An 11,112-nucleotide genomic window follows, 5' to 3' on the forward strand; every position below is an offset into this window, starting at 1 on the left:
GAACCTCTCAGTATATTAATGTCAGCAGTTTTCATATATAAAATTGATTTTTATAGTTTCAACCCCAACATAATTCCTTTAGGCAGAAATCATTATTCTCACCTTTGTGTTGCTTGTTCTATCTCTTAATGTATCACTTACTATTTACTATGTTATTCTATCTATTTTGTATTTGTCTTACTAAACCATAAACTCTTTGCAGGAAAAGTCCATTTTTTAAAAATCTATATTATTTTAGCTTACCAGAGTGTCTGGTTATTCATGTAATTTCTTTATTTATGGTCTTCCCACAAGAAAAGACTTACGGCAGTTTACAAGGAATACATAAAAGACAAGGGACTAGAATTAGAAATAAGTAGGCAAGAAAAATAAAAAGTGGTAACTTTTTATTTTCAGAAAATGGAGCCACTATTAGTAATCTAAAAATTTATACTACAGACCAATGTTTTTCAACTGTAGCTTTACAACCCACTGATCATGTTATGAAATAAATTAAATGGGTCCTATCCAGATATGCAGATGACACAATCTTGCTTGCTGAAAGCAAAGAGGACTTGAGGCATTTAGTAATGAAGATCAAAGACTACAGCCTTTAGTATGGATTACATCTCAGCATAAAGAAAACAAAAATCCTCATGAATGGACCAATAAGCAACATCATGATAAATGGAGAAAGACTGAAGTTCTCAAGGATTTCAATTTACTTGGATCCACAATCAATGCCCATGGAACCAGCAGTCAAGAAATCCAGTGACGTGCTGCATTGGGCAAATCTGCTGTAACAGACCTCTTTAAAGTGTTAAAAAGCAAAGATGTTGCTTTGATGACTAAGGTACGCCTGACCCAAGTCATGTTATTTTCAATTGCCTCATGTGCGCGTGAAAGCTGGACAATGAATAAGGAAGACTGAAGAAGAACTGATGCCTTTGAATTATGGTGCTGGCAAAGAATATTGAATACACCATGGAGTGCCAAAAGAACTAACAGGTCTGTCTTGGCAGCAATAGACCCAGAGTGCTTCTTGGAAGCGAGGATGGCGACACTTCATCTCACGTACTTTGGACATGCCATCAGGAGGGACCAATCCACGGAGAAGGACATCATGCTTGGTAAAGTAGAGGGTCAGCGAAAAAGATGAAGATCCTCAATAAGATAGACTGACACAGTGGCTGCAACAATGGGCTCAAGCATAACAACAATTCTGAGGATGGCACAGGACCTGGCAGTGTTTTGTTCTGTTGTTCATAGAGTCGCTGTGAGTCAGACCAACCTGACAGCACCTAACTACAACAACAATAACATCCAGAATTTTAAACAATTAACCAGAATAACATATAATAAACAATATCAGAGTACATTACACGTAATAAATGTATGTATCATTTATAGTGGTTATGTTCAAAAAGTTAGAAAAGAGAAGATATTCTATATTGTGTCACAATTTTGACTCCATGCTTTCTGTCAGCCAAAACAAAAAAGGAAATTTAAGTTTCATAATTCATAATGATTAATAGGAAAAATAAACCAATTACTTTATCAAGAAAATTATAAATATTTCTTAAAACTATGACTAGCAAGAGATTTCTCCTGAGGATACTCATAAAGAAGACCCTGCATAAAGCAACTTCTCATGTCTTCAGACAAATCTTTCTGTTTGATACAACTCTACATATCAAGTTTTTTTTTTAAACATAAGCCAATGATATCACACCTAGATATAGAAGAGTTTAGTAAACCAACTAGCATAGGAGGCCATAACAACAGGAAACAAATGGCCTGGACTATGTTTCTGATTGAATGAATGATGAATAAAGAGAATGGAGGCCAAATATATTTATAAATGAATACATGGATACAAAAATGGATGATAGGTGTTAAATATATTTTGCTTTGCACATGTCAAAACATGAAGAAAGGAAATAGTGCCTAAGGTGCACAAGTTTGATTTATATAAAGTTTACAAATCTTCCTTTTAGCAAGAAATGTCAACTGAATAAAACCCTGCTATGGCTTTTCTCAAAAAAACAAACCCATTGCTGTCAAGTCGATGCGGACTCATAGCGATCAGCTTTTGATCAACACTGCAAAACAGAGCTTATTTTTCTTGCCAAAGCAGCCACCGCCACTGACTTCTTATTTTTGTTATCAATAACAATAACATAGCAAGTCTTAAACCTCAAAAAAATAAGAACCAGAATGAGCTAATTGTCTGGATATGTTACAGTTTACATCTGTAAAGCCATCAGTTTTCTGCTTTAATCTTAGTATTTGAATAAATCTCTCTCATAATCAAACTTCACATGCCCGAAATTGCTGTAAATGGAGTCAACCTTTAGCATTTATTACAGACTAGCAGTCATCATCATGAATGTCTTTACTACATTTTACAGCAATTACAGCAATAGACTGCAGAATGAATAAATGAAGATGGTGTCTTTGCTTTTAGTGGTTCGTGCTCTATCAAGTTTTAAGAGTAATTTTATTGGTTGATGCCTTCAAATTTGGATATGTGAATTTATGTAAGAGTAGGTGTTAAATCCAAATAAATAAACTCACGTGAGCATCTGTGGATCATTTCTGTTAGCAAAGCATAAAAGTCTTTTAAGATCTTTTGTAACTGATAAGAGGTTGTGTTTTGTTTTTCATATATTTTTCATTTGTTTGGTTGGTTGGTTTGTTCCTTTATTTGTTTGTATTGTTTTTACGTTTGTTGTTGTTCCTGAGCAGGTAAAATTGTTCCAGGCATGAAAGGTATCATAAAACTGTCACTCCCACAGACACAAGTTTGAGGTCATTATTCAGGTTTCATCTTACCTCACTGCCCATTTCCAATAGATTAATAAACTCTACTCTCCTGCCTTCCCAGTGTTTGTTGCATCTGCCCTGTTCTTCAACTCCCCAATGCCCTGGTCAATGACTTACTCATGTATTTTGACACTGGTCACTGAAATTTTATGTGCATCTAGTCTCTCCCTTCTCTGTTATGTATTATATACTAATGGTTATATATAACACACTAATACTTATTTTATTTTACTTGCTCCAAAGACTTCAAATCTTCAAATTACTTCAGTTTGCCATTTGAGAGCTTCAGTAATCATATCCTGTATCATACTTCCTGACTTAACTTTACATTGTGTAAAAAACAGCCAACTGCCTAGCTCCTAGCAAAAAGTCAACAACTTCTAGTCTTCCTCCCAAAGCTTGTTCCTTTTTGGTTAGACCAGATAGTCCCTGAACATCATTTCCTTTTCTCATATCATTTGCTTGTTCTGAGATGATTTTTGTAATACTTTGTACTCCATGACGGCAAATTCAAGGGCCACATTCTGCATGACCCTTTCCCTGATTTCTCTTCTTTCCCCTCACAGAATTAACATTTAGTGTTTAGATGTCATTAGGCATTTAATCATCTTCTGTATTGTAGTGCTATTTTCTCTTTTATATGTTTCTTTTCAAAATATTCGACTATTTTAAGTGTCTAAAAGGGGTATCTTCCATGGTTCCTAACAGTCATAGGGAAATAAGTAGTAATTGTCAAATAAATGGTTGTTGAAACCAACTAAATAACATTAGATATTTTATATCGTATTACTGTGTATAAAATGCTATATAAAATTAAATATGATAAGCAAATATATAGAAACCAAAGTAATTAGTTGTTAGCAGGGGCGGGAGGGAGGTGTGGAGTGGGGATTTTTGCTTAGAATGCATTGAATGTACGTTAGTGGTGCAGCATAATTTGGAAAAAGATACCAAGAATGGCTGCACATCTTGAAGAATGTAATCAATGTCACTGAAGTGCACATGTAGAAATCAATTAAATGTTGTATGTTTTGTTGTATGTATATCACTATAATAAAAACATTAAATATGTTATTCTAAATGGAGCTGAATAATTATAAATTAATTCCTTGTTAAATTATACCTCCTGGGAATATTATGTACCTTACAAATACATTGGTTTCAACCGTTCTAAACACCTGGGCTAGAAATGCTTCAGGGAGCCCTAAAACTAACCTAAAGCAATTCCATCTTTGTAGTCATAATTCAGATTTCACAAGTGCAATGACCGTTGATTTGTAACAAAATCAACTGTTCTAAAATAATATCCCTTTGGAAACTGAAGATTTGATAAAATGAATTGCATTGTACTGAAACTTTTGGAGATTCTATGCCCAAATAAGAACATTTGTCTTATTCAACTATTGTTCCTGCCACCACTAACATAAGAGAACTTAAAAAAATGTTCTACATAATTTTATGAGTGCCATGGAAAGTCAAATACAGTTATTGAAATACTTTATTATTATTTTATAAAAAATCTTTACCAGATGTCCATAACTACCTTCAGAACTGTGATATGACAATTTAAGTGATCTACAGATTATAACTGTAATCAATCTGGCATTACTAGCCACATATTCAGGTTGTCTCAGTATTAATTATGCTATACAAACTCTAATATCAGGTTTTATGATTACATATTAGTTAAATTAATTTAAATTCAAATCGTAAGTGCAGAATGATTACTGTGTGCCAGGCAATGCATTGTGAATATAACCAAAATTATACAAGGAACTGAAACTCTAATGACAGGGACAATGAATTATATTCCAAAGTAATTTCTAAAATAGAAGTCTTCACAAATAACACTGAGGGGTAAGCAAATTCACAATAGGTGAAATGGAGGCAAACTGTCCAAAAGGATGACTTTATAGAGATTTGACATTTAACCTGGAACAACTGTACAGCTAAGTAGGTTTTTTGTCAGAAAAAGGAAAAAGGGGGTTTAACAGAAGAAGCAGCAAAGTATAAGCTAAACTCTCTGTAAGTACAAAAGATCATGTTGGTTTGAGAAGCAAGAAGTTCAATGAATTAGATTGGGTAGAATTAGAGAGGGATCATTATGGAAAATAAGATAGACAAGAATGATGAGATAAAGAAAAGCAGAGGAATGGCATAATTAAGGATGTGTTTGTTTTAAAAGCATAAATTTAGAGTCAGTGGACAAAACTGACTCAGGGCAAGAAAACAAAGTCAAACATTTGAGTTAAGGCAATGTTAGTCAAGGAGAGAAAGGCAAGTGTCTGGACAAAGATGGCAGCAGAATGAAGAAAAGAGGTTAAATTAAAAAAACATTGTGGAAGCAGAACTAATAGGACTTAAACATGTTGTGTGAGGAAGCTGAGAGGGGATTTAAGGGAACTTTTGGCTTTTAAAGGATAGTGAATAAGAAAAGGCAAGTAAATATGGCAGTTTTGTTGTCTGAGCAAAGGTGAATTTGTGGAAAAAATGAAGGTTGTAATAAACTGCTTTCTGAGGGACTGATATGTATTACAAGAAAAGAAAAAATGCAAAAATCTGATATTCACTCATTTGCCAATTATTTCCTAGGATTAAATTGATTAAAGAAAGTCATCTGGTTAATCTATAAGATGGATATATGTCTTTCTTGCTTATGGGACAATGTTTTATATCATTAACAAAATTCAAGTCTGATGTAAATAAATGAGAATATATAAGAAATTAAATCTTATTTTATGATTACCTTAAAAATGAAAAGAAAGAAATGAATATAGTAAGTAAGCATTAAAATCACAGTCTCTCCAGGCTTTCCATGACCATGAGTTTATATTACTTATAATTATGATTTATTTCCTTGAGTACTGTAAGAGGCAAGAAGCCCCTTTTACTTCCAGACAGCAGTGGTGAAGCAAATATTTCCATTTGTGTGAACTCTTCTGTTTCTGCACTCATTAGTGCATGTAATTAGTAGAAACCAAGCATTGGCTGACTTGATTGACATGTGTTTATTTTCTCTTCCACACATTGTGAGAACACAGCATGTGAGTAATGAAAGAAGAGACGTAATTTGCTACTATGGATAGCATGGCTATTTATTATCATCATACTTACAACTGGACCGGGTGGGCCTTGGGGACCTTCCCCTCCTTTCAGACCTGCTGCACCCTGAGGAAAGTGAGGGGAAAAAAAAAGAATTGATGTGAATTGAATATAAATATGGGGAAATGTATGATTGATAAAATGAAGCTGTCAGGAAGTGTTCTCAAACACAAATACATATTGCTATATATATAGATATTATGATAAATGCATATGCACACATTTTTCTTTACTCGTGAATTTTTATTTAGTTAAGGTCTGAGAAAAATGCTTCTAATAAGCAATTTTATTCACATATTTTATCTATATATTGATTGTACCTGAGCTCCAGGAAGACCTCTTTCACCTGGGAAACCCCGTAGTCCTGCTGGTCCATCTTTCCCTGAGACACCTTGAGGACCTGGGTCACCCTAAAGAAAATGCATCCATCAACAGAGAGTAATTTCTACATATGTTTCTACAAATAAAATTGTGATTACCTCTAACTTACTAGAAGTAAAGCCCAAATATCAGTTAATGATGAGAATATTGTGTGGAATGTCATACATATTAAAATGAACTAACCACTATCTACATTTAGGGATGTACACAAATATATGGTTTTATGGCCAATGAAACTAACTGTCTCATGTTGTTCAGTAATGCCTTGCAGTACAATAAACTCACACAGAATGTTTTTCTGACGTATCTTTCTTACACTCATTTAACTACCATTTCAAAACTTAGAGAATCCATGGGCAAGTGGTCAGAAGCTACAGGGAAAAGTGAATGGATGTTTTCAGCCCAGCAAATTCCTTGAGTATGTTTACCTTTGCACCTTCTTTTCCTGCTGCACCAGGAAGACCTTGCTCACCAGGAGGACCAGGAGGGCCAGGATGCCCACGTTCACCTATTGGACCAGTCTCACCAGTAGGACCCTAAATATTTTAAGGGAAATCTCATTACATTGCTTTGTTTTATTAGCAAAGATAACACAAGCTCAAGATAAATATCATTCCCTTTCACAAAAGTGTGTCATTCTCATTTATTCTCATGATTGCCTACAAAACACTATATAAACTCTGAAAGTAGCATATCTAGAAGGAGTATGAAGAGATTATATGGAACATTGGATAATATTTGAGTATACAGGAGAAATAACTGGATAAAGTCCAAAGGGATGTTTTATTTAATATCAGAGTCACTTTGAATTTAAAAACTGTGTTGATTAGTTACATCCCCATTCCACATTTTTATATAAGGTATCAAATCAGCTTAGGAGTAAAGAGGCATCGGTACCACACTGGTAGCTACTCAACAAATTTCTGCTTGATTAGAAGCCTAGGTCCCCAGAAGCCCAAATGACCAAAGTAGTTCTCCTTGGAATTTCCATGGACTGCAGACCTCCCTTCTGTTAATCTATATTCATTTGACAAAGCCCAGGGAATGTGCCAGGGGGACCCTGAAGGCAGTGTGTTTAGACTGGCAGTTCTTTCAGGCTGAAGCCTATAACAAAGAGCTAGCTGCCTTAAATTGCTGAAAATGCCAAAGTGAAAAATGCCAGGTCATTTACGTGTCCCTTGAGTGGTGCTGTTTTGTGGTGCTAGAGTTTAATAAGCTTTCAAGGTTAAATAGAGAATGGTGAGCAGTTGCTCTCTATCTCTACTTAGAATAAAGCAAAATGAAAGATTTAAGTTAAAGATATATAAAGAGAAACTTTCCAGATCCTAAGGCTGTTAAACAGTGGAATGTGTTACTGAAGTTGCTCATGGAACATCATTCTCTGACATTTATCTAACAACACAATAGATTCTAACCTCTTGGTGATGGACAGAGAACACATCTGGCCCAAATTTGGGTGGACGTTTCTAGTTCTAACCCATTTAATATGTAATTGCTGAAAATCCCCAGATTATCATTAATGTGTACATATTTCACCCCAAAGGAATTTTTCTTAATAACTGAACACCAAAATTTTAACAGTAAAGAATATAAAATTGATCCTAATTCAATGGTTATCACCACTGAGACAAAAAAAAAAGATACATATGACCGTACAAAGAAAATGATGATGAATATCAAGTATTACAATCAATATTATTCCCATTAAACCTCTTCCTTTGTGCTAATATGAAAGTATGGTTACATTTGAAGCAGGAGTTGGATTCTTTTTAAAGTAACAATAAAGAATAATTATTCAATGAAGATTCATAGTAAATAAAATACCTGCTACTTTTATATCTTAAATAGGAGAATAAAAGAGAACAGGTCTCAGAAGCTTTAAATGCCTGCATTAGACAGAGTTGAATTTTTTTAAAGGCGTTGAGGTCTCAAAATTTCCTCAGTTAATCTCCATGATGTTTACACATTCTAGTTAGATTCTATTCCTTTTCTGTTCAAGGACATTAAATGTAAAATGAAATGTACTTTCTGTGAAATTTTTTCTTAGAAAATAATTGCAAAGTCATTTGAGATTTTTTTGAAAAGGTATTTTTTTGTAGGAAACTTTCTAATTATTGTGGGAATATTTTTAATTAAAGCGATTAAACAATAAAAAGGATGCATTCAGCACAGAAAAGTTTGCATATGTTCTGCATACTATGGTTCCTTTATAAACGGGCAGAAAGTTAACATTTCCCTAGGCTCAGGATTAAATTCTGAAATAAAATGATCAACCAATCCTAGATTCTTTATTTTTGCTTCTGTTACACATATTCCTAGAAAGACGATGCAGTTTTTATTTCTCTGGTTGTGTATCTAGATGTGTGTGCTTGTGTATGTGTGTGAGAGAGACAGTTATAAAACAGTTGAGAAGTAATTACGCACTGAGAAAAGACTATTTAAAACAATTAAATAATTAAAACATTTATTCAACTGCTCTTGCTCTTTTGCTATAATTTGTTACTAACGGGGATAAAATTCCAGCTGAGTAAACTAAATATGCGCCTGCCCATTCAATATGTTTTGCTAGAGAATAAAAATAAGATTTTCTATTCCCACGAAATATTCTTTATAACTAATACTTTCGTTCAGAGTACTGAACCAATTTTTAAAACTTTCTGTCATCTAGGCTGTAAAATCTCTCTGCCATTATTTCACATATACTCAAAAAATACAAATATTTTATTCCTGTTGTAAATCATTTTTATGAAGATAGAAATCTTTAGAAACATGTAATATTAAATATTAAAGTTTTAGAATGTTGTGGTACCTGAAAATTTATTTTATACTCTTAATATATTATACTTCCAAATCTAATTTATACTCAGATACCTGAAGTCATTTCACAATTTAAAATTCTGAGAAGAGATGATGGTCAACCCATTTAATAAAGTATTTTTTTGTTATATTTTGTTTTTAACAGAACTTGCCATGGTCTGGTTTTAGTGTTAGATTCATTGTGAATTTTCTGATTTATTTTTATTATTTATTTTACTTTCTTTTTATTCAGACAAAAAATCGAGAAGTTGCCTTAGCTAAGTATAATCTGCTGAATTTCATTTGATGTAGACAAGTTGCATATATAAATCCTTTCTGAAATATAAAAATAAGTCATATTAAGTCATAATAAAGTGGGCATATATAACATAATAGAGAAATAGAGAATAGATCTTGTTATGGAAACAAAGTAAAGGAACTTGCCTGTGGCCCAACAACACCCCCTGGTCCAGGAGGGCCAGTCTTGCCTTGAAATCCCTAAGGAACAAAAACATAATCTGTAACAGCTATGCATGCCATAAATCATTAATAAATATTCTGTGAGATAATTAAATAAGTCATGCTAAAAGAAAGTCACCTTTCAGCTAACACATTTATTTTTAAATGTCTAAATATGAGTAATTATATTCCAGTTCTCTTTAAAATTCCAAATTTGCCATCTTTTCCATTTCACTTTCAACTTCAATGATTATATTCCAGAAATTTGAAAAAGAAAATAATAGGGTGAAGCTGGAGCAAAAACATGTTCTTAGCCCTGTTCCATTGGGCAAAGTATAGAACTTTAACCTACAGTGCTTATGAATGAAATGATGATTTGGGCCATCTCTGAAATAGTCCACTAATTTTGTATCCAGAGATAACTATAGAGTTGGATATCAATGCATTCATCTTTATTGCATTCCAACAATCTCATAAAATAAAACAAGATATAAAAAGAAATGTATAAGGGGAGTGTCTTGCATGATGAGTAATCATTTCAGCATTTTATCAGAATATTCTTTCTTAAAACCCAAAAGAATATAGTTACAAATGCACCTTGCAAATAATACAGTCATTAAAATGAAATCTAGTAGATGTGAGCAGTGTGTACATGCTACACAAAGCCTTTGGACACACATTCTGGTATCTGTATTGCTCTATGCTCTTGGGTTATTCATTCTGCATCATTGTATTACGATTGACAAATTTCTTTCTCATGTGAGTTAAGTTGCATTTAACAGTTTAAGAAATAAATACAAAATACTGAGAGGGAGGAAAAAACCTTCCAAAGAACTGAATTACAGAAAATAGCTTTTGTAAAATCTTGCACTGTACCATCTAATCAGCCTGAACTAATAAGATTAGAAAGCAAAGTGCAGATACTAATAGCCAGATTTTTGTGTCTCAACCATACAGATAACTATGATTGAATTATTTTTCCACTAACAAAATTTTGTAACCATTATACAAAAAAAAGCATTTGTAATTATTGTAATTGATGTTACAGGAAAGAAAACCAATTGCTTCTGTTTTATAAACCCAGTAATTCTTAAGAGCACCAGGTTTTCACTTGAGCTATCATTACCTATAGCACACAACCAATCAACTGAGAGGGAAGATATCATAAAATGCATTTAGCATTTTGAAAACAAAATTGTAACTTGACTGCTTAATTTTAACTTTTCAACTGGTTACTTTGAAAAATTGATAAACTGCTTCTATCTGTCTGTCTGTCTATTCTATCATCTATCTATCCATCCACCCACTCACCCACCTACCCATCCATCCATCTACATATATACATACACATACACACATATACACGTGAATGTTTAGAGTGGATCTATCTATCATCTATCTACATATACAAAATATGTATACTATTTATTATGTATTTAATCTGAGTGCTAACAGTTCACAGAGTTTAGTTCTACACCCTACCTACCTACTCCCTGGATTATATCATCAATTTCCATGACCACAATTGCCATCTACATGCCAATGACCCCTCAACTATTTATCAACCTC

At 33.3% G+C, this 11,112-nt stretch overlaps 1 protein-coding gene across 1 annotated transcript in view; it reads right to left on the minus strand.

Annotated features, from left to right (window-relative positions):
• COL11A1 (collagen type XI alpha 1 chain) overlaps positions 1–11,112 on the minus strand; it is a 235,940-nt gene that overhangs the window by 71,105 nt on the left and 153,723 nt on the right. Inside the window, exons 38-41 of the mRNA XM_004385738.2 lie at positions 9,529–9,582; positions 6,717–6,824; positions 6,228–6,317; positions 5,920–5,973 (exon numbers count right to left, since the gene is read on the minus strand). Coding sequence (XP_004385795.1) covers positions 5,920–5,973; positions 6,228–6,317; positions 6,717–6,824; positions 9,529–9,582 — 306 coding nt within the window. The remainder of the gene's footprint in view (positions 1–5,919; positions 5,974–6,227; positions 6,318–6,716; positions 6,825–9,528; positions 9,583–11,112) is intronic.

This window comes from Trichechus manatus, unplaced genomic scaffold (genome assembly GCF_000243295.1).
Source record: "Trichechus manatus latirostris isolate Lorelei unplaced genomic scaffold, TriManLat1.0 scaffold00144, whole genome shotgun sequence".
In the NCBI taxonomy this organism is placed as follows: domain Eukaryota; kingdom Metazoa; phylum Chordata; class Mammalia; order Sirenia; family Trichechidae; genus Trichechus; species Trichechus manatus.